Source organism: Lissotriton helveticus, chromosome 9, assembly GCF_964261635.1.
Source record: "Lissotriton helveticus chromosome 9, aLisHel1.1, whole genome shotgun sequence".
In the NCBI taxonomy this organism is placed as follows: domain Eukaryota; kingdom Metazoa; phylum Chordata; class Amphibia; order Caudata; family Salamandridae; genus Lissotriton; species Lissotriton helveticus.
The window spans coordinates 1221560142-1221581322 of record NC_136070.1 but is presented as its reverse complement, the minus strand read 5'-3'; the positions used below and the strand labels follow the sequence as shown (position 1 = coordinate 1221581322).

General features: G+C 41.3%; 1 protein-coding gene across 4 annotated transcripts in view; it reads left to right on the top strand.

The window, feature by feature from the left end:
- The window catches only part of NR2C2 (nuclear receptor subfamily 2 group C member 2), a 268072-nt gene that overhangs the window by 178391 nt on the left and 68500 nt on the right, over positions 1-21181 (top strand). For all 4 annotated transcript variants that reach the window (XR_013601140.1, XR_013601141.1, XM_078661704.1 and 1 more), the window contains exon 10: positions 19428-19549. Coding sequence is in view for 2 of the 4 variants with exons in the window: in XM_078661704.1 (XP_078517830.1) it covers positions 19428-19549 (122 nt within the window). In the remaining 2 variants the exon portion in view is untranslated. The remainder of the gene's footprint in view (positions 1-19427; positions 19550-21181) is intronic.

Here is a 21181-nt window from a genome sequence, read left to right as displayed (position 1 = left end):
CACCAAATGAATGAATCCAGAACGCACACCCCACGGTGGTACAGGTTTCTCTCCTCATCAGAAGATATCCATCACTTCCCAAAAACAACTCATTACTCACCTTCCCCTATATTGTCAATCCTGGTTTCATACCCCTTTCTATTTCCAATCCAAATTTTATCAGTTGGTTTACTTACCAGTGTACATTTTCATTTCTCTTTGCTTCTTCCCACTCCTCCTGACTTTATCCCCTCATAATATTTTCAATACTCACTACTAATCATTCCAGAAAACCACGCTATCCTGACCTTAGATACAAACCTTCTTACTTCAGTGATAAATGTGATGACCAGTCAGCTTGCTTATTACACCGCCAGGCAATATACCCAATTTCATATTGTAATTCTTGTAGTTTTTCAGCAAATCGTGCTAACCTTGAAGAACCTTTGACTGTTCATCCTGATTGCGCTACTTTCAATAATTGTTCATAGTATAAATTTAAAAAAATATTCCACTGCAGTTCCTTTAAGTTCCGTTCAGTGTCCTAAAAGCAGGTGTCACTATTCTTTCATTTCCACTTTGTATTTATGAAACTATCACATCAAGCCAGTTTGCAGTGGTATCAGTGATAAAGCTCTTACACCAAAAGGCATCCATATTTTTGGCAAAATAAATTTCACCCTTTATTTTCTTTAAATTCTTAGATAGTCTCTCCGACATCTGAATAATTTTCTCATTGTCAAAAGTTCCTTCAATGACTCAGGGCTTGATTTAGACTTTGGCAGAGAGCGGAGTCCATCACAACGGCAATGGAGTAACCTCTCCAGCAAAGCTAAGTTCCGCCCACCTCATTTAGCATCGGGCGGAACATCCGTATGAGTATTCCATCCTCGCAACTTACATAAACCTCTGATGGCCAGATGAGGTAAGGGCCTTTCTTATAGGTTTGGCCCTTTTCTCACCTTCCCTATTTAGAGTGGGCAAACAGTCTGTCACTGCCAGGTAAAACCAAGTGGTTAAGAAGCAGTGAAAACTGAAAAATGATCTCCACACCGTGGGGGAAAATTTCCATTGCGAAGGGGGTCTTTGTTTTTCTTTTTTCTAAACAACATCTTGCATTTGTTTTTTTGTTTTTGAATTTTGGTTGACGGAGCCATCCGTCAAACTTTCAAAGCCTTTACAGGAACGCAGTTCCAGAGATGTCTGCTGTGCTGGAGGTCACCTGTAAATTTGGCTGACGGAGTATCGTTACCATGGTGGGAGCAGTGGTGCTGGCGCAATTTTCAGAGTGGAGGTGCTGCCATTAATAATTTATCACTAAAGTCAGAGGGATTGTGAAAAATCCAAGCGTCATGCAAGAACAAGTGTAGCAAATGAGTCAAGCTCATTCACAAAGAGAGTGATAGAGTGTAGTATGTTTCCTATGGTGCATTTTGGAACACTCTGCCACATAATATCTTACTAAGTCATGCTTTGGTAGTGTTTATTTACATACAGCACATTTTCAATTTATTTCACCAAGAAATGTGCACAGACATCCAGTTTTACTGTTAAAACTAATGATACATAATATATGGGATTTTAGCAAAGTGTTAATCATTTGCACATTGCCAAGTGCCTTACATTTTTTCGATGCTAATAAAATCTTTGTTTCCTTCACACTTCAGAATTACAAAATGTGCCTCATTTGTGCCTTCTTGATTGCTATTATTTTCTGATATTTGCACAGTTCATTTGGAGGTATTTAAATTTTTGGGAGTGTTAAAAAAAAAATAGACATTCAACCGTCTTTACTTTGCACTCTCAGAATACATACTTAACAGAGTTCATTCGACAAAATCCTTTAATTAATTTTGCAGTCAGAGAAAGAAAAGTAAACCCCAACCGGTATGTTAAAAGAATAAGCAGTCAGTTTGTCAGAATACATAGCCTGACATTAGGCACTCCATTTGAATGTGCAGCATAAGTAATTAGATAAAAACGAAATTTCACAGTATCTCTATAGTTCATTCACCTATTGAATTCCAGCATGATTATTGCAGCACCTCCAGCATTCCTACTTCCAGAACCTATTGGTGGCAGTAAAGCACTCCACAATGGCTATGGTATTTAATCCATCCATCAAAGTCAAACTCAGCTCCTCGGTTGTATGTGCCAAATTACTTACTAATTTTGAATAGTACTCAATAAGACCCATAAACCTCCTCAGTTTGTCTCATGTCTCTCACCAGATCCTCTTTAGGTTCACCCCCTCTTCCGAAATGGTATAGCCTAGATACTCGATCTCCCTGGTTAAAAACATGCATTACTCTTTCCTGAGGGTCAATAGAGCGTCTTTCAAATAAACTGTACCCTCAGTAGGATATCATTGTGTTTCTTCTCCATTCTACGATAAACCAAAATATCTTCTTGGAAAAAGAGCAATTTTTTTTCTCCTCTGAAAATATCGTTCATCTTCCTGTGAAAGACACTTGCCTGGCTAAATGATAGAGGGGTACGTTGAAATATGCCTTTCATGTTGGGAGTAGATGAAATACTGATGAGATGGCAATCTCTCATGCAACGTATCTACACCATCTTCCCTTATAACTGAAAAGCATTACATTGCAGGCCTAACCCAGTAATGTTTAGGGCAAAGCCTACCAGACAGCACAGCGGTCTGGGTGCAAAGACATATTGGGGACATTCCGAAAGCTGACCTAGGAATGTTTACTGCCCATCACTTACCATTGGCATTTTGTTTTGTCACCCATAGTTACTTTCATTCTATTTGCTGGCTCTATTTGTTTTCGCCCCTCCAGCAGTTCTTTATCCCTCCCATGGCCTCTGACTTCTTTGTTTCTTCCACGAGTGCTGGCTTTACAGGTTTTTTTTCCTGAAGCACTCCATGAGAGTATGTTTTATCCAGCAGGATGCATTGTATGCTTCTCTGCCCTCATCCATGTCACCCCCAAGCACACTGTGCTTCCCCACTATTGTATCGTTTATAGATTCACATGCTTGAATCTTCCCCGTCGTCATGGTGTGAATCCCATGGTAACAGAAGAAATAGAAGTAATAAAACATCACCATAGAAACCTATAGAACAGAAAAATCACTTATGTAACTTTGCAGCCTCATTTTATAACATCCAAATTTCAGCCAATAACAGCAGACACCTCCGTTTCCTTCCCTACAGAGTCACCATAACTCAGATTTCTTACAGCACATTGGGTGATGGGGAGTCTCACTGAGCTCTGCTCAGTTACAGTATTTCTTCTTCAACTTTTGACCTTCAGTCTCTGCTTTTGCTACTCTCAAGGTTGAGGTGCCAGAGCCTAAAAAAGGTCTGTTTAGGCCCTGTAAGACCTGAACAGTGCCTATATTGCCTCTACCCTGACCACAATCCCCGGGACTGCAAGTAGTGCCGCACTTGTTAAGCTAAAACCCTCACAGGTAGGCTGGTTAGGCTGCTACTCTAGTTACAGAAGAGGAAGGCTGCCTCAGACTCGTAGTCTGAACCAGAGGAAAATTCCCATTCTTCCTCAAGAAAAGGGCAGTTCCTCCGCAGATCATGGGGACTCTAAGAGATCAGGACAAATCTGAATCAAAACACCACAAGAAACCTCAGACGGTGTCATCGAAGATTCCACTGTCCGCAAGAGAGCCTGACGTACCTGCACCGTCGACTGCTTCAACGACTGTCAAGGCTTCGATGGTAGCAACTGGAGCTTTGACTTCTGTAACGATGTTGTCAACGAGGCCTTCAGTGTCTAGGAGAATTTCACCGCCGGCCGGTCAATGACTTCAACGATGACTGCTCTGCAGACGAAGGCCGTCCACGCACCATCGACTGTGCCACAGACTATCGCATCAGCGGTTGCACCATCTGTGCACGAGAACATTGACTGAGGGGAAAAATCAGTCTCCTTCAGTCCAGGTAGATTCAGGATTTCTCCAAGATATCCCCTCTACCTCCTGCTTGCCTTTCTGACTTCCAAGAATCAGAGAATGAAAGTGTGGTTGGCCCTGCATACAGTCCATTGCAGTTAAGGGTCAATTACCAAGATTCTGATGAGGACAATGATCCATCTTCTTACCTGGCAGGGAAATTTTCTTTTGCGGAAAGAGACACGTCTGTCATGCAGAGGCCGGATGCCTTCCATGAACGTTACCCCTATGATGATAGGGAGAAGAAGCGTCATCAGTTTAGGGAACAATCAATGAACGTTCCAGTGTCTCTGGTATCTGATGTGCGTCATATGATTGACGACTATTACAGGTGTTTTCCAGGTGCAAATGCTCCTCAGAGGCCTTTACCTCCCCAAGGGGTACCCACTATTCTTCCGGTCCAAAGCAGTTAAAGGATCCTTCCTTACACAGAATGATAGAAATTTCCAGACGCATAGTAAACACTTCTAGGTATGTCAAAGAGTTAAAGTCAGACCAGAATTCAGTTAAGAACAGTAAAGATGATTCCACCAGGGTATGTGCTATAGAGAAAAGTAGTGTTAAAAAAAAGTGCTAAAAGTGGGAAAAGCTATTCCAAATATAGTCGTATGTGTTTCAGATGTGGCAGTACCAGACATTCTGACGATTATGAAAAATGTTTTGCACTTAAAGAAAATTGTCAAAATTGCAAGAAAATAGGTAATTCTGCACGAATGTGTACGTCCAGTACTCCCAACTGTTGGAAATCATCCGTTCATGCTGGTACTGAACACTATGATGACCGCTCATCTGATGAAGTAGACATTTTAGTGATTGGTGTTGATTCTATCAATGAGATTCAGGAGAGTTATAAGCCTCCTAAATTCACATTAGGGTTAAATGGTGCTAAGGTTCGCTGTTTGGACTGATTCATGTTCACCCTATACTATAATCAACAAAGATATCTGGGAAAGAATTGGCAAATATGATTTGAGTACCCCTGCTGTACATCCGGTAGGTTATTGTGGCGTTAAGTTACTACTGTTGGGTTATTTCATGTGTAAATTGTCGCATAAAGCCAAAGAAGTCACATGCAAGGTCTATGTAGTCGAAAAGGGAAGATCATTACTTGGCTGGTGTGAGCAGAAAACGTTGGGAATAGTGTTAGACCCCAACCACCCCACAACAGGTTTTAGTAACTGAAAATGATGAAAAAATCAAGTGGAATGTCAAGTTTCCTCAACTTTTCAGACAAGAACTTGGTTGTTTGAACAAATTCGAACATCGAATCTTATTAAAGACTAATTATGTACTGTGTGTACATACAGCTAGAAATGTACCTTTTGCTCTTAAGGAACAGGTAAAAGAAGAACTTCAAAGACTTTGTGAAGCACAGGTAATTGAACCAATCGAATCTTCAGAATGGCTAAGTCCCATTGTTTTGGCGCGCAATTTGGACAGAAATTTGCGCATGTGTATAGACTTGGGAGACCTCAACCGAAACGTCTTAGTGACCGTTTTCCACTTCCTCCCATCAATGAAATGGTTTCCTCAGTGATTGATGCTAAATTTTTCTCCTCAATTGATTTATCCAGTGCTTACCATCAAATTAGTTTTCATCCTTCCTTTTTTTTTTTTTTTTTTGCAGAGTTTTATATAGCGCGAACTAGAACCGAACCGAATCAGTTATCAGAGCGCTTTACATAGCACCAGTTACGTTACATGAGGACACGTTTCATTTTAGGCACGGGGAGATTAAGTGATTTGCCCAGAATCACAGGGGGTTTTTGGCGTCGTTACCGAGACTCGAACCGAGTTCCCCAGGTCCGAGGTCGAGCGCCTTAGCCGTTAGGCCAACCCCTCTCCAAAAAAGCATCTTATCTCTTTTATCACTCCAGAAGGTGCTTTTCGTTTTGTGTGAATGCCTTTTGGACTGGCATCCGCTTCCGCAATATTTCAGAGATTAATGTGCAAAATTCTCAATGGGTTATCCAAAGTCATGGTTTTTCAAGATGTTCTCGTGTGGGTTTCCAACCGTGAGGAACATGATAAGTTCTTAGATGTTATTGTGAGCAAGTTGGAACAAGCTGGTCTGACCGTAGGTATGCATAAATGCAAGTTTGGTGTTGAAAAATAGATTATCTAGGGCATGTGAGGAGGAGGCCTATCTGGCACAATGATTATTTATGCAAATGATCAATCCGGCACAACGATTATTTATGCAAATGATTAATTATTATTCCCAGTATCTATAGGATCTGTAGGCCTATCTGCACAACTATTATTTATGCAAATGATCTGTTTTTTGTTTTTTTTTGGTATTGTTTACTATTGTATTAGTAATGGAGATGTGTTGTATCCTAGGAACATGTATATCGGTATCTTAGTGATGCTTAACCTTCCAATTGTATTGGAAGGTAAGCAGAACTGGAACTGCTGTTGCCCGAAGAGGAGTCTTCAGGGGTTGATCTCCTGTACTTAATAAACCTTCTTTTAACTCAATCCTGCATGTATCCCTACTTAAAAAATAATCAGGAAGAGTAGACCGACCCATGTATACGTGCTAACATTTGTGGGGTGTAAATATGTGTTTGAACTGTTCATTCGTTTGGTAGATGTGAATTTCAGATGCCAGGACCATTGAATCAGTTGGAAAGGCATATTAATTAAAATATAAAAATAGTCTTTATTTCTTCGCGTTGTTGTTAAGCTTTACAAGATTATTGCTGAAGACTTACATTTATGAATGACGCAGAAGTAGCTTTTTTCAGTACACTTACATGAAGGAATCCCCACTTTAGGCTGTAGGTTAAATTTTCCATGCAATATATCTTTACATTAGGAGATTATTCTATAGGTAGCAGGTTGAGGATCCATGCCCATCAATGCTTTGATTGTCAGAGTTGGTTTCAGAGCAGTTTTTCTTTAAACCCATAGGTCACAGAAATTTGTCAGTGATACGTGAACCTCAAAGGGCATAATTCGAGCTGGTGATCTGATATAGAGTGCAAAAGGAAAGTATTAAATCTGTTAAGAAACATAAACAGGTATTATCATGCCAAAATATTTGTATGTTTTGTATTTATTTAACAAGCCAATGTTTATTAAATGTTAGATTTTTGTGGTTGTTGAAAGAAAGGAATGATGTATTTGGATATTAGCATATGTCCTCAGACAATGGTAAATCTATTCTATTTCCTGTTAGTTCTAAGGATGCAGACTAAGATGGTTTCAGTCGAGCAATGGAGCCAAGTTTGGTCTCTGGTGGGATTGGTTATTGATTCCTGCATGCTCAAGAAAGTGAGTTAGGATGTGCTGAAGGGTGCATCTGGTATACCTGATCCCCCATATTATACTTGATTATTTACATTTGTGAGGTTTCTAGAAATGGTAGTTCTAAAATTATTACTGAGTTTTTTGATACATCACAGTAAGGTGTACTATCTACTTATAGATTGTACATCTTGATGTAGATAAACAGTGTGTATATTAATTATATCTTATGGCCTTTCAACAAAATAATTGGTAAAATAGTACACTTAAGTATTACTTTTATAGAGAAATGGATTTCAGAGCCTCAAACACAAATAAGGGTCTTCTAAAACAGCGAGCACACAATGGGCTGTACATGAGTACAGTGGCAGAGCGAGGTAGCCTTGGGCTTTAATGGAAGCCCTTTCAGCTCTAACTTATGCTGTATGTGGGAAATCTTGAGTTTAAAGCAAATATTTTGTCTAGAGGTTAATCGTTTTGCTGGCAGTTCTGATGAGAACCAGTGCAATTGTTCAGAGCCTACTTCAGAACCCCAAACACACATAGTTAGTGTGTGTGCATGTATGAACATTGTGTTCCTAGTAGCAAAGACAGGCTGTGCAGTAGTAGGCAACTATTTCTACTACAGGATATTCAATACTAATCTAATGCAGGATATTGAACACTATAAGAGGATATCATGCCCCTCTCTATTCCTATATTGATTAATTGACCCAAAAAATAAACAACACAATTATTTCACAGTGTACGTGGAATGATGTTGTAAGAACTTGAACCAGCAAAAATAACATATTATAAAAAAACTTACAGCATCGGGTCTCAGCCAGCCAGCAGGTCACAGATACTGCTGCAAAACAGTTTCCATTTTGTCCTGGTATTAAAGATGCACATAGCTGCTCTAGTGTCCTCATTGCCTTGGAATATACTATGCACCATTTTCAAATCTGTTTCTGGTTTACCTCCATTGTCAATGTTTCAAATGGTACACTCTGTTAAACACTGTCAGGTTCCACACTTTTTATACACCACAATATGTAAATTACAACCAATTCCATGTTTGTTTTCAAAGTTCAAGTCTCGCCACCACTATGCACGTTTCAGTAGAGACCCAAATCTACCCTTCAAAATAAAGTTGTAAGAGCTAGGACATAACATGCCCACTATACCACCAACATTATCACACCATTACTGTAAAAAGCTTCAACCCAACTCTTGCACTTCATGTCACTCTGGATACCAGGGCTGCCATCAATTTTTGATGTTATTGCCTTCAGAGGAATAGATGAATAAGGGCTTGATTTAGAGTTGCTGGATGGGTTACTCCATCACATACGTGGCAGGTATCCTGTCCACCTTATTAGAACACAGGAATGTTCAGAGCGCCATTGGAGACAATGGTAAAAGCCTGGAGCTACAACATTCCAATGTGTGTTTTCATGTTTTTCACTTTTTAGAACATTCTACCTTTAGTGGGTGGAATGTTGTTATAGCCCTTCTGCCCTGGGCTATGCCAGTTGTTAAAGGCCCTATCCCTCGGCTTGGGCCTATAACTTGGGTTCAGGGCCTTTAACAACATGTATAGCCCTCGGCAGTGGGGTATAAGGCTATATCATAACTGGGATTGGATATAAAGCACCAATAATGAGGATGGGTTTGTCAAAACAGTTGTGACAAAGTAACCCGTTCACCAAACTCTAATAAATCATGCATTAGTCAACTTGAATGAATTTAATTAAGCAGCATGGAGTAGCCACAGTAGCCCACCTTGTATCTGTGCAAACTGATAACAGCAAGCTACTCTACCCCAACCATATTGTATGATGCTGCAGCAGACACTTTAGCCCAATGAGGTCTTTCAGTATATGCGAGATAACTCCACATCACCGGTGTCATGTAATACTCCAGCAGGCACCTTAACCCTCTGAGCTCTGATCTGTCTTAATATCAACTATTCCTCTCCAACTATATTCTCTCAACGCACAATGAAGGTACCATGAACATTACCATCTACTATACATTGATTTACATTTTATTGTTTGCATTGAAATGTAAACCAAATATGTAGCCAATTTTAATATGAGCCAAAAACATTGAACCAGTAGTAACAAAACATGTAATAAAATAAGCACCAAGGCCAATTATCTGGTTTACCATAAAATTATAGGGCCCAATTCACTACGGTAAACTGAGACGAAATTCAACTTTTAAGACTTTTGATCTTCACAAAGGCCATTTACTAATAGTAAAGTTAGACTTCTGTCTCAGTTAGACGTAAGTTCTGGTCTTAGGTTTAACAGAGACCAAAACTTTTGGTCTACTTATAAATTAATCATGAACGAAAATATAGTTTACACTGTGGGCCTGATTCATAAAGGTAACCTGAGACAACTTTCAGTATTCACAAAATGGCATTTACAACATTCAAAACTTTAAAAGTTAACGCAGTCCAACAGCATCAGCTTACATTTTGAACAATGGGAAGATAGAATGTTAAGCTAGGAATGAAGGGGACTGAGTCCAAGTAGACAAAGTGAATACTGGTGTGTTGTCAAGCAAAACTTGCTTGATGCTACACTGATAAAGTTCATAATATGTGTACAGAAACTGAGCAGAATCTATCTGTATAAAGGGTGCTCTCATATTGTGAGCATGGCAATGTTGTAGGTTCTCAGTACTGGAAGGGTTTTGAAACGAGTGAGTAGTTAACCTGGAGCTGTAGATGGAGCAGTGATAAAATCTTTGAGCTCTTTTCTTACCTTGTTTATCTGTCTCAAGTGTACTTCATTTCACTGGCGGCAAGTGGGTAACTGCACCAACACAGCAAGACTGTTTTTATTGCTGTTGCTGTCAGCAGACTGGAGTCAGTGGGTGAAAATGGGCAGAAGTGCCTTGGCGGCTCTCATCTGAATACGACCATTAGGAAGAAGCATATTTATAGCAGCTATGTTGTGAAACCAAGTACCCATGCACAATGACATTTTTTTCCGAAACTGATGGTGGTATCACTGTGCTGCAGTGCATCTCTGCGTGATGCCCTAAAAACGATTCGTGGCTTCAATGAATGCGCCTGTACAGGTGCCATTTTGTGTGTTCGGGGAGTTCATCACTCCCAAATGTATACGTCGGGCGTTTCCAGGATGACAGCTTGGCAGCCATTTTATTTTGGGGCAGGCGTTTCTTATGAGGAGCAGCAAAATTATCTCTTCAGCTTGCAAAAAAGTATATTGGCATTACATTTATGAGGTCTATTTTGGCCGACATTGTTAACTATTTCTGGTACTGCAGTGTCAATTTAGATTCACTGTGTGTTCAACTATTTTGTGAAAGTGTTATTCCCAGTTCTTTCACATGTTCACAGTTCTTTCATCAAATATTAAGAGTAACATGTTGACATTCTTACAGTATTCTCCTTATTGTGTTCTGTAAACCATGCAGAACATGACACCACCATTGTTTTTACTGAATGGGCCTGGTGAGCCTCTTATGATGTAGGCTAAGTGGAAGAAGGGGTTCCATAACTATGCAGGAGTTAGTGGCACTAGTGTGAGCATGGACCATAAATTAGCACTTTTGTGGCATACTTTAGGAGCAAAAGGCCACGATGTTTTGGAAAATGTAACAAAACTCAGTCAAGAAGAAGCACATGGTTTGAATGACTTGGAAGTTGTTATTAAGAAATTGGATAACCATTATTTGCCACGAATGAGCACTATTTTAAACCTAAACCATTTTGGGAAACCTGTGCCGAAAGATGAGACTGTAGAGGAATTTGTAACTTATTAAGGAAACTAGCATGTACATGCAAGTTTGGAGCCTTGGTGGAGGAACGTATCTGGGACAAATTTCTTTCATACTGTAAGAGGGACTGGATTAGAGAAGAGTTATGGCTGAAAGTTGATCCAACAGTGGGGGGGATGTATTAGCCGCAGCCAAGATTGTGGAACATATGCTTACATGTGTCTCTGAATTGCGTAAAGGTTACTCTGTGGTAAGAACCTGTGAAGTCTGTAGAGGCAATATCTATTATTCAACCTGTTGGAGGATTCAAAGGGAAATACTGCAGATGTAGACAAATGGGTCATGTGGCCAATAGCAGTGAATATCCTGCATTAAAAGCTGTGCGTCATCAGTGTGGTGTTAAGGGTCATTCCATGATGTGTTGCCGTTCTTATAAGTCCAGTTTCTTCTGCTCTGATAAGTCTGGGAAACCCATTGAAAATATAAATAAGAGCTGTGGAGTAAAAGAGGTTTGGGAGGAGGTAGTATTCAACACTTGAAAGAGGAAAAATTAAATGCTAAGGCACCTGACTCAGCTGACAAAGTTATGCTGGGTAATGTGGAGGTTAATGCTGTTTGACTCCTGCTCAAGGCTTACGATTAATGATGATGCAATTTTAGAAAATGCCTTCCCTGGCACAAGTCTCTGATGCATGGAAATCAAGCGAGGGGTTATAGAGGGCAAGAAATTAAGATGCTAGGTTGTTTTATGAGCACTGTGGAGTGTAAAGGTCATATAATTCCTGCTAAATTGTATGTGGGTTTTTTAGGGGCGATAATATCCTGGAGAGACTCTCATCAAAAAGATTTGTGCTTTTTCTTGATCCAAATGTGCAGCCTCAAGTTGAACTTGGACAAATTGTAAAAGGATGTGCTGAATTTGCAAGTGAATTCCTGAAGGTATTTTCAAGTAAGCTAAGATGTGTCCAGGATTACCTTAATTACATAAAACTTAGTCTCTGCATAATTCAGGAAAATTCCTTTAACTATGGAGCAAGGTATTTTAGCTCTGGCAGAGGCTATAGAATGGTTAGCACCCATAGTGATTGCAAAGAAACCTTCAGGTTCTATTAATTTATGTGTAAATTTGAGGTGGTTGAACAAGGAGGTGGTGGATAAATTCCGTCTACTAAACATTTTTTAAATGATATCTACCATATTTGGTGCAATATTTTTTTCCTACTCTTAATCTCGCATCTGCATATCATCAGATCAGGCTGCATCCTGACTCGCAGGATCTTACATCTTATATAAATCCCAGGGGTGATTTCAATTCTTTAAGGTTGTCGTTTGGGCTTGTATCAGCAGCTTCTGTGTTCCAGAGATTAATGGTTTCAGTACTCAGCAAGGCGGCAGGAGTGCAGTGCTTTCAAGATGACGTGCTCATGTATGGGAGCAATTGAGAGGAACATAATAGAGTTTTTGGTGTGCTGGAAAGGTTAAAAGATGTTGGCCTGACATTGGATGTTGATGAGTGCTTGTTTGGGAAGAATGACCATTCTTATTTGGGACACACTATCGCACCTCAGAGGGTTAAACCAAATTCCAAATTAGCTGACACGATATGTAAGCTATGTCAACCAGAGAACAAGGCTGAAGCAGTGTCCTTCTCGGTCTTGGGTATGGTTGAGTATTATAGCAAATTCGTAAGCAATCTTTCCAGTAAAACAAAGGAAATGCAAGCTTTTTGCTGGAAGGGCACAAAAGTTTAACTTGAATGGTGATTGTCAGAAAGAATTTGATGGAATTAAATATGAGTTATGTAATGCTCCTAACCTCAGAGCCTTCCAATCACACAGGTTAACTAAAGGGTTGGGTGCAGTTCAGGTGCGCTATGATGAAGGTGAGGAGCATACCATTGCATGTGCGTCACATGCACTGAGAGGATCTGAACAAAATCGCTCCGTTATTGTAAAAGAAGCATGTTCAGTTTGCTAGGCGATCAAGAAATTTCAGTATGTCCAACATGCCCAAACTTTCATTGTAGGAACAGACCATTAAACCCTCAAGGGAGATTTTCATGAAAAAAGGGCTGGATAGTGTTTCAGCCAGAATATGTAAATGGGTTGTGGAACTACAGAAGTACATGTTTTCTGTTAAATTTGTTCCAGGAGTTCAGAATTGTACTGCGGACTGCCTAACCAGGTTAGTTCCAGATCAAAATGCTGATTGTGACAGTTTGGATGATACCTTATGGTCTGATGAAAGTGTGTTGTGACGGATGGTGCCTTTGGTGAAGAGAAGTAGAGATCTGAGGTGAAGAAGGATGAGACTTAGATGTCTAATATTCCTTAAACTTTGAATGGATTGCACACAAAAAAACTGTGAAAAACCTGTCCGTTTTAGATGCTGAGATACAAACTCTCTGTTCATGATGGGTTGGTTTTCAGAGGCAATCTTCTTTTAGTTCCTGTAGGCATGAGAATCAGGATAATTGATATGGCTCATAAGGGACATCTGGGTGTGATCAAAACTAAAGCAAGGATTAGATCAGGTTTCTGGTGGCTGGGTTTAGATCTTGAGACTAAGGGGAAGATTTGTGAATGTCATGAGTGTAAAAGTGACATGATACATAATATGAGATGTATGCCCATGGTTTACAGAGAACTTAGGGGACCATAGCAGGAAATAGCTCTTGATTTGGTGGGTCCACCCTATGTGTTTGTTGAAGCCAATTTCTTTTCAGGATGGCCTGAAGTGGTGTGTGTAGGAGGTTGGCTTAGAATATGGTGCCCACTTTTATAAGTGTAGCACCCTGCACTAATCCAGACAGCCGTTTTGGTATTTTTATTGGTCTTAGACCATCTTAGAAAGCTCTCTAAGTGGTAGCTGTGGAGATCAGCCTTCAGTCTTAGTCCAGAAGAAGTGTAAAGCAGCTTGTTTTATCAGTACTTAATCTTATGGTATAGGTTAACTGAAAAAGAACCACACAGAATAGCTATAAAAATATGTATTATAAACACCCCCTAACACATTGCAATATCTCTTACCCGGAGATATAAAAACAATACAGACAAATACTTTGGAAATCGTACACGTAAGTAGCACAAATACACAGTGGCCTCTAGGGGGGGGTCAAAACCCACATCGGATGTCAAGAGCCAAGGAGTCCGTGTCCGGCAGGGGCACCAACAAGCCTCGGCAGTGGCAACCATTTAGTCGTAGAAAAGGTGCAGTGTTGGGACCAGCAAGATCCAAGTCACTCACCACGAGCAGGTAAGTCAGAACAGGTCTCGAGCAAGCAGGGGAGCCCACTGGAGCCAAAGAAGTCCCTCTAGAGGACCCGCCGGCAGGAGGAAGAGTCGCAAGAGGACCTTGAGCAGCTCAGCAAAGGATGAAGGCCCACAGTGCAAAGGAAGTGGTGCAGGTGAATATCTTGGGCTGTAGGATATGCTTGAGGCTGTAGCTTCTTGGAGCCCAAAGATCTCTGGAGGAGAGAGTCTACAAGCCTTGGCTTCGGTAAGTCGACGCAATGTACAGGGGTTCTGTTTCAGCGGTTCTGGTGAGGGATACTGGCCATAGACTGTGCAGGCCTTGAGGGAGTTGCAGAACCACCACCTGTGTTACTGAGCCTTTCGGAGTCTGTGGGAGCCCAGGATCAGCAGACAGGTCAGCTGTGTTGGATTGCCTGCAGATGCAGGGGAGTGACTCCTTCACTCCAAGGGAGATTCCTTCGGGTGTCTTGGATGTCCACAGGCCTTGTGAAGAACCTGTATGGAGCACAGACATTGCAGAAGACCGGACAACGAGACCAGGAGCAGCAGGAGTCCTCCCAGGTGCAGTCTTGGTTCCCAAAGCGAAGTCCAAAGTGCCCAGATGGTCGAAGTTGAAGTGGTTTCGGATCTTAATCTTGTCCCAAGACAAATCGAGGGACCCACCCAAAGGCAAACCCTTAAGTACTCTAAGGAAAGGGTTGGGATGATTCAGGGGTCCCTCCCAGAGGAGGGGCTGGACAATGGGGAGGATACTCCCATGTCCTTTGTCCAGTTTTGTGCTAGAGCGGGAGCCAACGGCTCCTTGAACTGGTTTCAACTGGAGTTTGCCAGGAGGGCACCAGATGTGCCCTTCAAAGTAGTCTATTGGCGATGGCAATTGCCCCGCCCTGTCCCAATATACTAAGGCCTGTCTGGGAGGTGGTCACACATCCTTGTGACAGGAAACATATTGCCCTTCCTTCCCCTGCTCGAGCTTGGCTCAGCAGCAAGAGGGCAGAATCGTGTCTTTGGTCAGGAGCAGCTATAGTTTGCTGTCCGGGTCTAGAAGACTGGTACTGGGAGCACTGAGGGCCTCCCATAAGAGCTTTACGGTGCATTGAATCAAACATGTTTGGCTGTAACGAACCCTGTCATGTTTGGTATCAGCTTAGAGATAGCCATTGCGTAATGATGCATGGCCCTTCTATGTATCTTAATGGCTGATGCACTTACAACCGAGAGAATGGACTCTGAAGGTTGTAGGGGTGCCCTTCTCATGCTGGGGCACCCTCACACTTGGAACCGAGCACCCTGCCTTCAGGATTGAAAGGCCTGACTTAGGGGTGGCTTATAGATTTGAAATGTAGTGACTGCAGATATAAGGAAACATCGGTCGTAATGGGTTCTAGCACCAGCTTACACAGGCTGAAATGGCAGGCCTGTAGTCAAAGTTTTAGTGGTCCCTCATGGGTGGCATATTACATGCTTCAGTCAATGGGAGGCACCTGGGGTACCCATGCCCTGCGTACCTTAGTACCATATACTAGGGACTTACAAGGGTACACCATTAACCACTCTAAAGTGTACCTAAGTACTCACAATGTCCATTTTAGGGAAGAAGCATAGAGACTGGGGTCCTGATTAGCAGGATCCCAGTCAGACTAGCCAGTAAAACATAATGACCCCAGCAAAAAGTGGAGGTGACCATGAAAGCATAACTTTCTTTCCAACCGCGTGTGTGCCTGATACAACCAGAGGGCAGTGATTTGTTTTTGGAAGAACTTTTCAGAAGAGAAGGGGTACTGGCCAGTATACCGACAGACAATAGAGTGACACTTTTCTGCAGAGAATTTGTGGATAACTTGTTGTTATATTGTGCGAAACAGGAATTTAGCTTTATACCATCCATCATCCAATGCAATGGTACAAAGATTCAATAGGACACTAAAAGAGGGGTATCAGTTAGTTAACAAAAGTTGTCTGGATTAGAAAAAAGAGCTATAGGATTGTTGGTTTTCCTATTGTCTTTCCCCTCACATGACAACAGGGAAGTCACCGTTAGAACTTTTCGGAGGAAGAAAACCCAATTCTAAATTAGTGCCACAATGGATGGATTGAAATAAAGGTTAGATGAATGTCTCTGTAGAGGCCATATGGAGAATTAAAGACCATGAGAAGATGGTTAAACGGAAACTAGAATTCAATCCTTGACTGGGTAAAAACTGAGACTCCAGTCATAGCTTAAACTGGGTCAAAAATATACTGCACCAAGAAAAGTTGTTAAACTGTTCAGGAATGCCATCAAAACTGAGGACGACCGAATTTGGAACCTTAATACAGTAGTTCTTTTAAAAGAACAGGAGGCCGACTATGATGTCTGACATTAATTCCGAAAGCTTTAAGAAAATCACAAAACAATTTAGTAGTTCATCCTATGAAAATTATTATAGTTCTTTATGAGGAGGAACTTTAATGTCAAAGGGTTAAGCCAAAAAAGTTCTGCAAAAAACCCAATTATCTTCGTAACTATGTCAGAACATGAATTTTCATATTTATTTATTTTTTTTAATTGTAATTTTGTTACACACATATATGTGTGTGTTTTACCTGCAGTTTTTTCTATGATATTTGTAATTTTTTTAGGTGAACTAGTATGTATTTTCTTAATATCTATTTATCAATGCATGCATTTTATTTGTTTAAAGTGGAAATAAGTGTGTTAATTGTATAACGGGTGGTCTCGAGCATTGTGAGCATGGTAGTGTTTTAGGTTCTGGAACACTGGAAGGGTTTTGAGTCGTGTGGACAGTTAACCTGGAGCTGTGGAAGGGGCAGTAAAACCTCGGAGCACTTTTTCTTCCTTATTTATCTCTATCCAGTGTACTTCATTTCACTAGAGAATATAACTTGCCACCATCAGACTTCATTGCGTCAATGTTAATGTTACTTTTATAATTAATGAAAAGTTTGATTACCCCAGAATGCTAGAATTAAATCAAGCGCTCTTTTCAAAATTGACATCAAAATTTCCACTGTCTCCCTGAAAGAGGTATAGAGTCAGTTGCCAGACTGTGCAGCATGAGACTGGCAAACACTGTTCACTTGTGGTGCTGATTAAGTTAGATAGCCATCACCAGTACTGCATGCCCTTTAACCCTGCCAGTGTGTGTAGTGTTTTGTGAGCCCCCTTTGAGACACTGCCTCCGTGCCCCCATTGATGTCAGCGCATGTGCAAATTGTAGGCATGGGATGTAGGAGGTGAGGCTTAACATAGTTTCACAAATACGTTGGTATTAAATAGGCCACCTGTGAAACAGTGCTGCTGCTATTGAAATGACAAATGAATCTATGTGATATTTGTATAGCACAAACCTAGCCGAAAAGGCTGCAGAGCACTGTACAGGTTTAACGGTGGGCTTAGATTCAACAAGTAGCAAGAATGGTAGCTGGCTTATGGATGAGCTGCATTGTGAAGTAGTGTTCTTTAACCGCATGCGTGCGGCGCGAATTCCCCGCCCATGCTGACTCCGCCTTGCGCGGGCGGAGTCATGACGGAACAGTTCCGTCATGAGCACAGCTCAACCGACGCTCATGACGGAACCGTTCCGTCATAAGCATCGAAGGGGTTAAAGAGACGTGACAACAGAAAGCTCTTTTGGGACAGAGCTGTGTACTTGGAATTTGCGGAGAAGAGAGGGATGAGGAGAGGCCTTCAAGTTGATGTCAAGAAGCAGGCTTGAAGCTGCCCGCTTTTTAACAATAACAGATAAACAGCCGGTTTTATGGACCCCTCTCGACTCTGGGTTTGCTCATGAACAAAAAAGAATTACAATCAATACAGGCTCTTTGGGCTCTGTAACAAAGTAATCACAAGATGAGCTCATGTAAGTCATTCGCTACCAAGCCGTTGAGTGGCTCAATCAGTACAAATAGAGGTCTTCCTTGAAAACCTCCCCCAGGTGCATATCTGTAGGACAGCTATCACGCAAAAGGTGATGAGAGGACTGCTTGCAAACAGTCTAAAAGACTTGAAGCTGAACTGGAAAGCATATTAACCCATCATCTTATACTCACTTTGCCAAAGTAGACGGCGACAGACCTTGTGGAAATCAGTTCTGATCCTGCTCTTCCTGGAGAAAGTCCACGCCGAATAGCCATTGGCAATGGCATCCTGCCAGGATCCCAAACAGTGGTACCAGCCTCCCCAATTTTTGGGATTATGGAATTAAGATCCTGTGGTTGTGAGTATTGTCACAGTATAGGTTGGAATTGTTAGAGGGATAGGGATCGGAATACTTTAAAAAGGAGAATGGACATGTGTTCTTAGATCTTCTGCTGTAAACCATAATTTCAGCTTGTGAATCTTAGCCAGAAACCTTTACTTGTGAGTCTTTTTTGCATCAAAGCAACTTTTCATTGAGTTTACACCCCGTAAAGTATCATCTGTTAGCTCTGAACGGTGCATTCATACGCTCTCTGGGTTGTGCGTAAGCTATGTATCTAAGCTCTGCATGCAGTATGCTGTGTATATCTTGTATACAACTGTTGTTCATGTGTGTACCATGTGGAACACTTACCTGCTGTTCATCAGGGTGTCCTGTATTCAAGGTTGGCGATGTCCCTGCATGCATACTCCAAGATGTATAGGATCTGTGGAGTGTCTGTTGAATGTATAGTATGGATGAGGTGTTGGCTTTGTGTCCTACAAAGAAAAACAATATGTAGGTTTTAGAATGGTTTGCTACAGTTTGTAGTATTTTAAGATCGATTGTCAATGGTTAGATATTGGCTGTGATGCTAATCTAGCAATTCATCACATTATAGAAACCAAAATGTGCTCTAGTACAACTGCTATACAAGGAGGGGCCAATGTACATTTCCCAGTGTAGTAAAGAGGGGCAGGACATAAATAGGCAGTGTAAACGGACATAGAAATGGCATAACAGTAATCGGATCTTTTATAAACCCTGGTGAGTAAGCAGGATCACTAAATCATGGGGTTGAAAAGAGTGCATGCATTGTGGCTTTGTTAGGGAAATTGCATTTATTGGAACACACACCTCTGTGAGCAATAAATGATGTGTAGTTTTCTTAGTTGATCAATGAAGGAAGTTCCAGATGTTTCTACTCTTAACAGTTTACGTAACGAAAGTTAGGTCCACACATTCTAGACCTTATACCAATTTCACTAACTTCTACTGCTGAGATTGATTGCATAAACATAATTCTAATGCTCTATTTGTCAATCTAATGTAGGTGAACCAATGTTTATATATTGACTTATGTTGTCCACAGCTTACAATGCCTAGTCCAATGCCGGAATACTTGAATGTGCATTATATCTGTGAGTCGGCCTCCCGATTGCTTTTCCTCTCCATGCATTGGGCGAGATCCATCCCTGCATTTCAAGCTCTTGGGTAAGTTAGATTTTAAAATAAACTACATTATTTAGCCAGGATAACTCACTGCTTTGTGTCGCTCTGACTAACTGCTTAAATTGCACTCCTCCATAAGCAAGTCCATATGCAATTGTAATAGCAATGACTTTATTTCTTCATCATGCCCCCCCCCCCCTGATGCCGTAATTAATACTGCAGGTTTCTATCTTTTTAGGTTTAAAAAATGCAGCCTATTAGCTAAGTCAGTTATAAAGAACATTAGACTAAAAGACCACTGTTTTTATCATTTCAAAACTGACACAGAAAGGAAAAGGAATTCTCTAACTTGGCCTGTGAAGCATTATAAAAACTGACATTGTTCTTTTAGGAACACCTAAAGCTACTCCCTTTCATCATGCACTGCAGGGTCAGTCAAGCAGTTTGTATTTGAAGGTAAAGCAGTGAAAGACTCACAAGTAACTTTCTTTTTTGTCCTGTTGAAGCTGGCTGGAATGTTAATAGATTCAGTGAGAATACCCTGTTGGAGAACTAGGATTAGGAATTCTCTCTGATATCCGGTCACAGACAAATAGATTAACAAGCTGACAAAGCCTGCTTCGGAGGTGGAGACCAAAAATGGACAAAAATGTTTGTGCAAAACATTACTATGGGGTGAGCTTCCAAATGGCCTGACCCTTTTTTTTTGGGGGGGGGATGACTGGAACGACGTTATGTCATTATTGGACAGAAAGTGTGGGCTTGGTCCTGGAACCCCAACAGAGGCCTCCAAAATATTCCATTTAGCCAGGACTTTGGGATGGTCCGACATGTGACAGGAATATCACCCTGCAGAGGCATGTTACACCTATGTGTCCGCTGTTCATGGTTCCTTATCCCGGCTACACTATCCATTTACACCACATAGGTACATCCACAGATTCTTGCAGGTCTCTCACCTCCCCAGGGGACTGTCAGACCACTCCCCGGTTCCTGGTAAATTCCATTTACATTACCGCAAGCCTCCCTTTCGGTGGCGAATGTCGCCATGGCATCTTCGGGATTCCGAGTATCAAGAGACACTAGCCATGACGATTTGGGAATACCTAGATATAAACGCAACCTCCGCCTCATCCAGGACAACCCTCTGGGAAGCCTTAAAACCCACTTTCCGGGGGATGGATATCAGTTTACGCACAAATGAGACAGAAGCACTCTCATCCATGTTACAGGTATGTGGCAATCAGGGCAGAGGTACATGGGCCGCCCAGTTGAAGCATGCGTTGGAGGGCTTTAAATATTTAGGTATTTTTATGTCTCCATGTCCACAGATCTCATGGACACATAACGTAAATCCACTTCTAGCTGGACTCTGGGATGAGACAACTATATGGTCGTCACTTCCCCTCTTGCTATATGGGCGGGCAGCAATCTATAAAAATGGTTTCCTTAATCCAGAATATTATACCGACTGCAGAATTTCCCATATCACATACGGTGGGCATGGTTTGCACAGATAAACGCTATACATAATAATTTCCTCTGGAACAGAGGGGCTGTTTGTGTAGCGCTCCAAACTTGTGCACAATCAATGTATTGCTGTGGAATCGCAGCAGCGGATGTGTACGCTTATTACACGGCTTCTCATTTATTATTAATGAATGGTGGTACAGT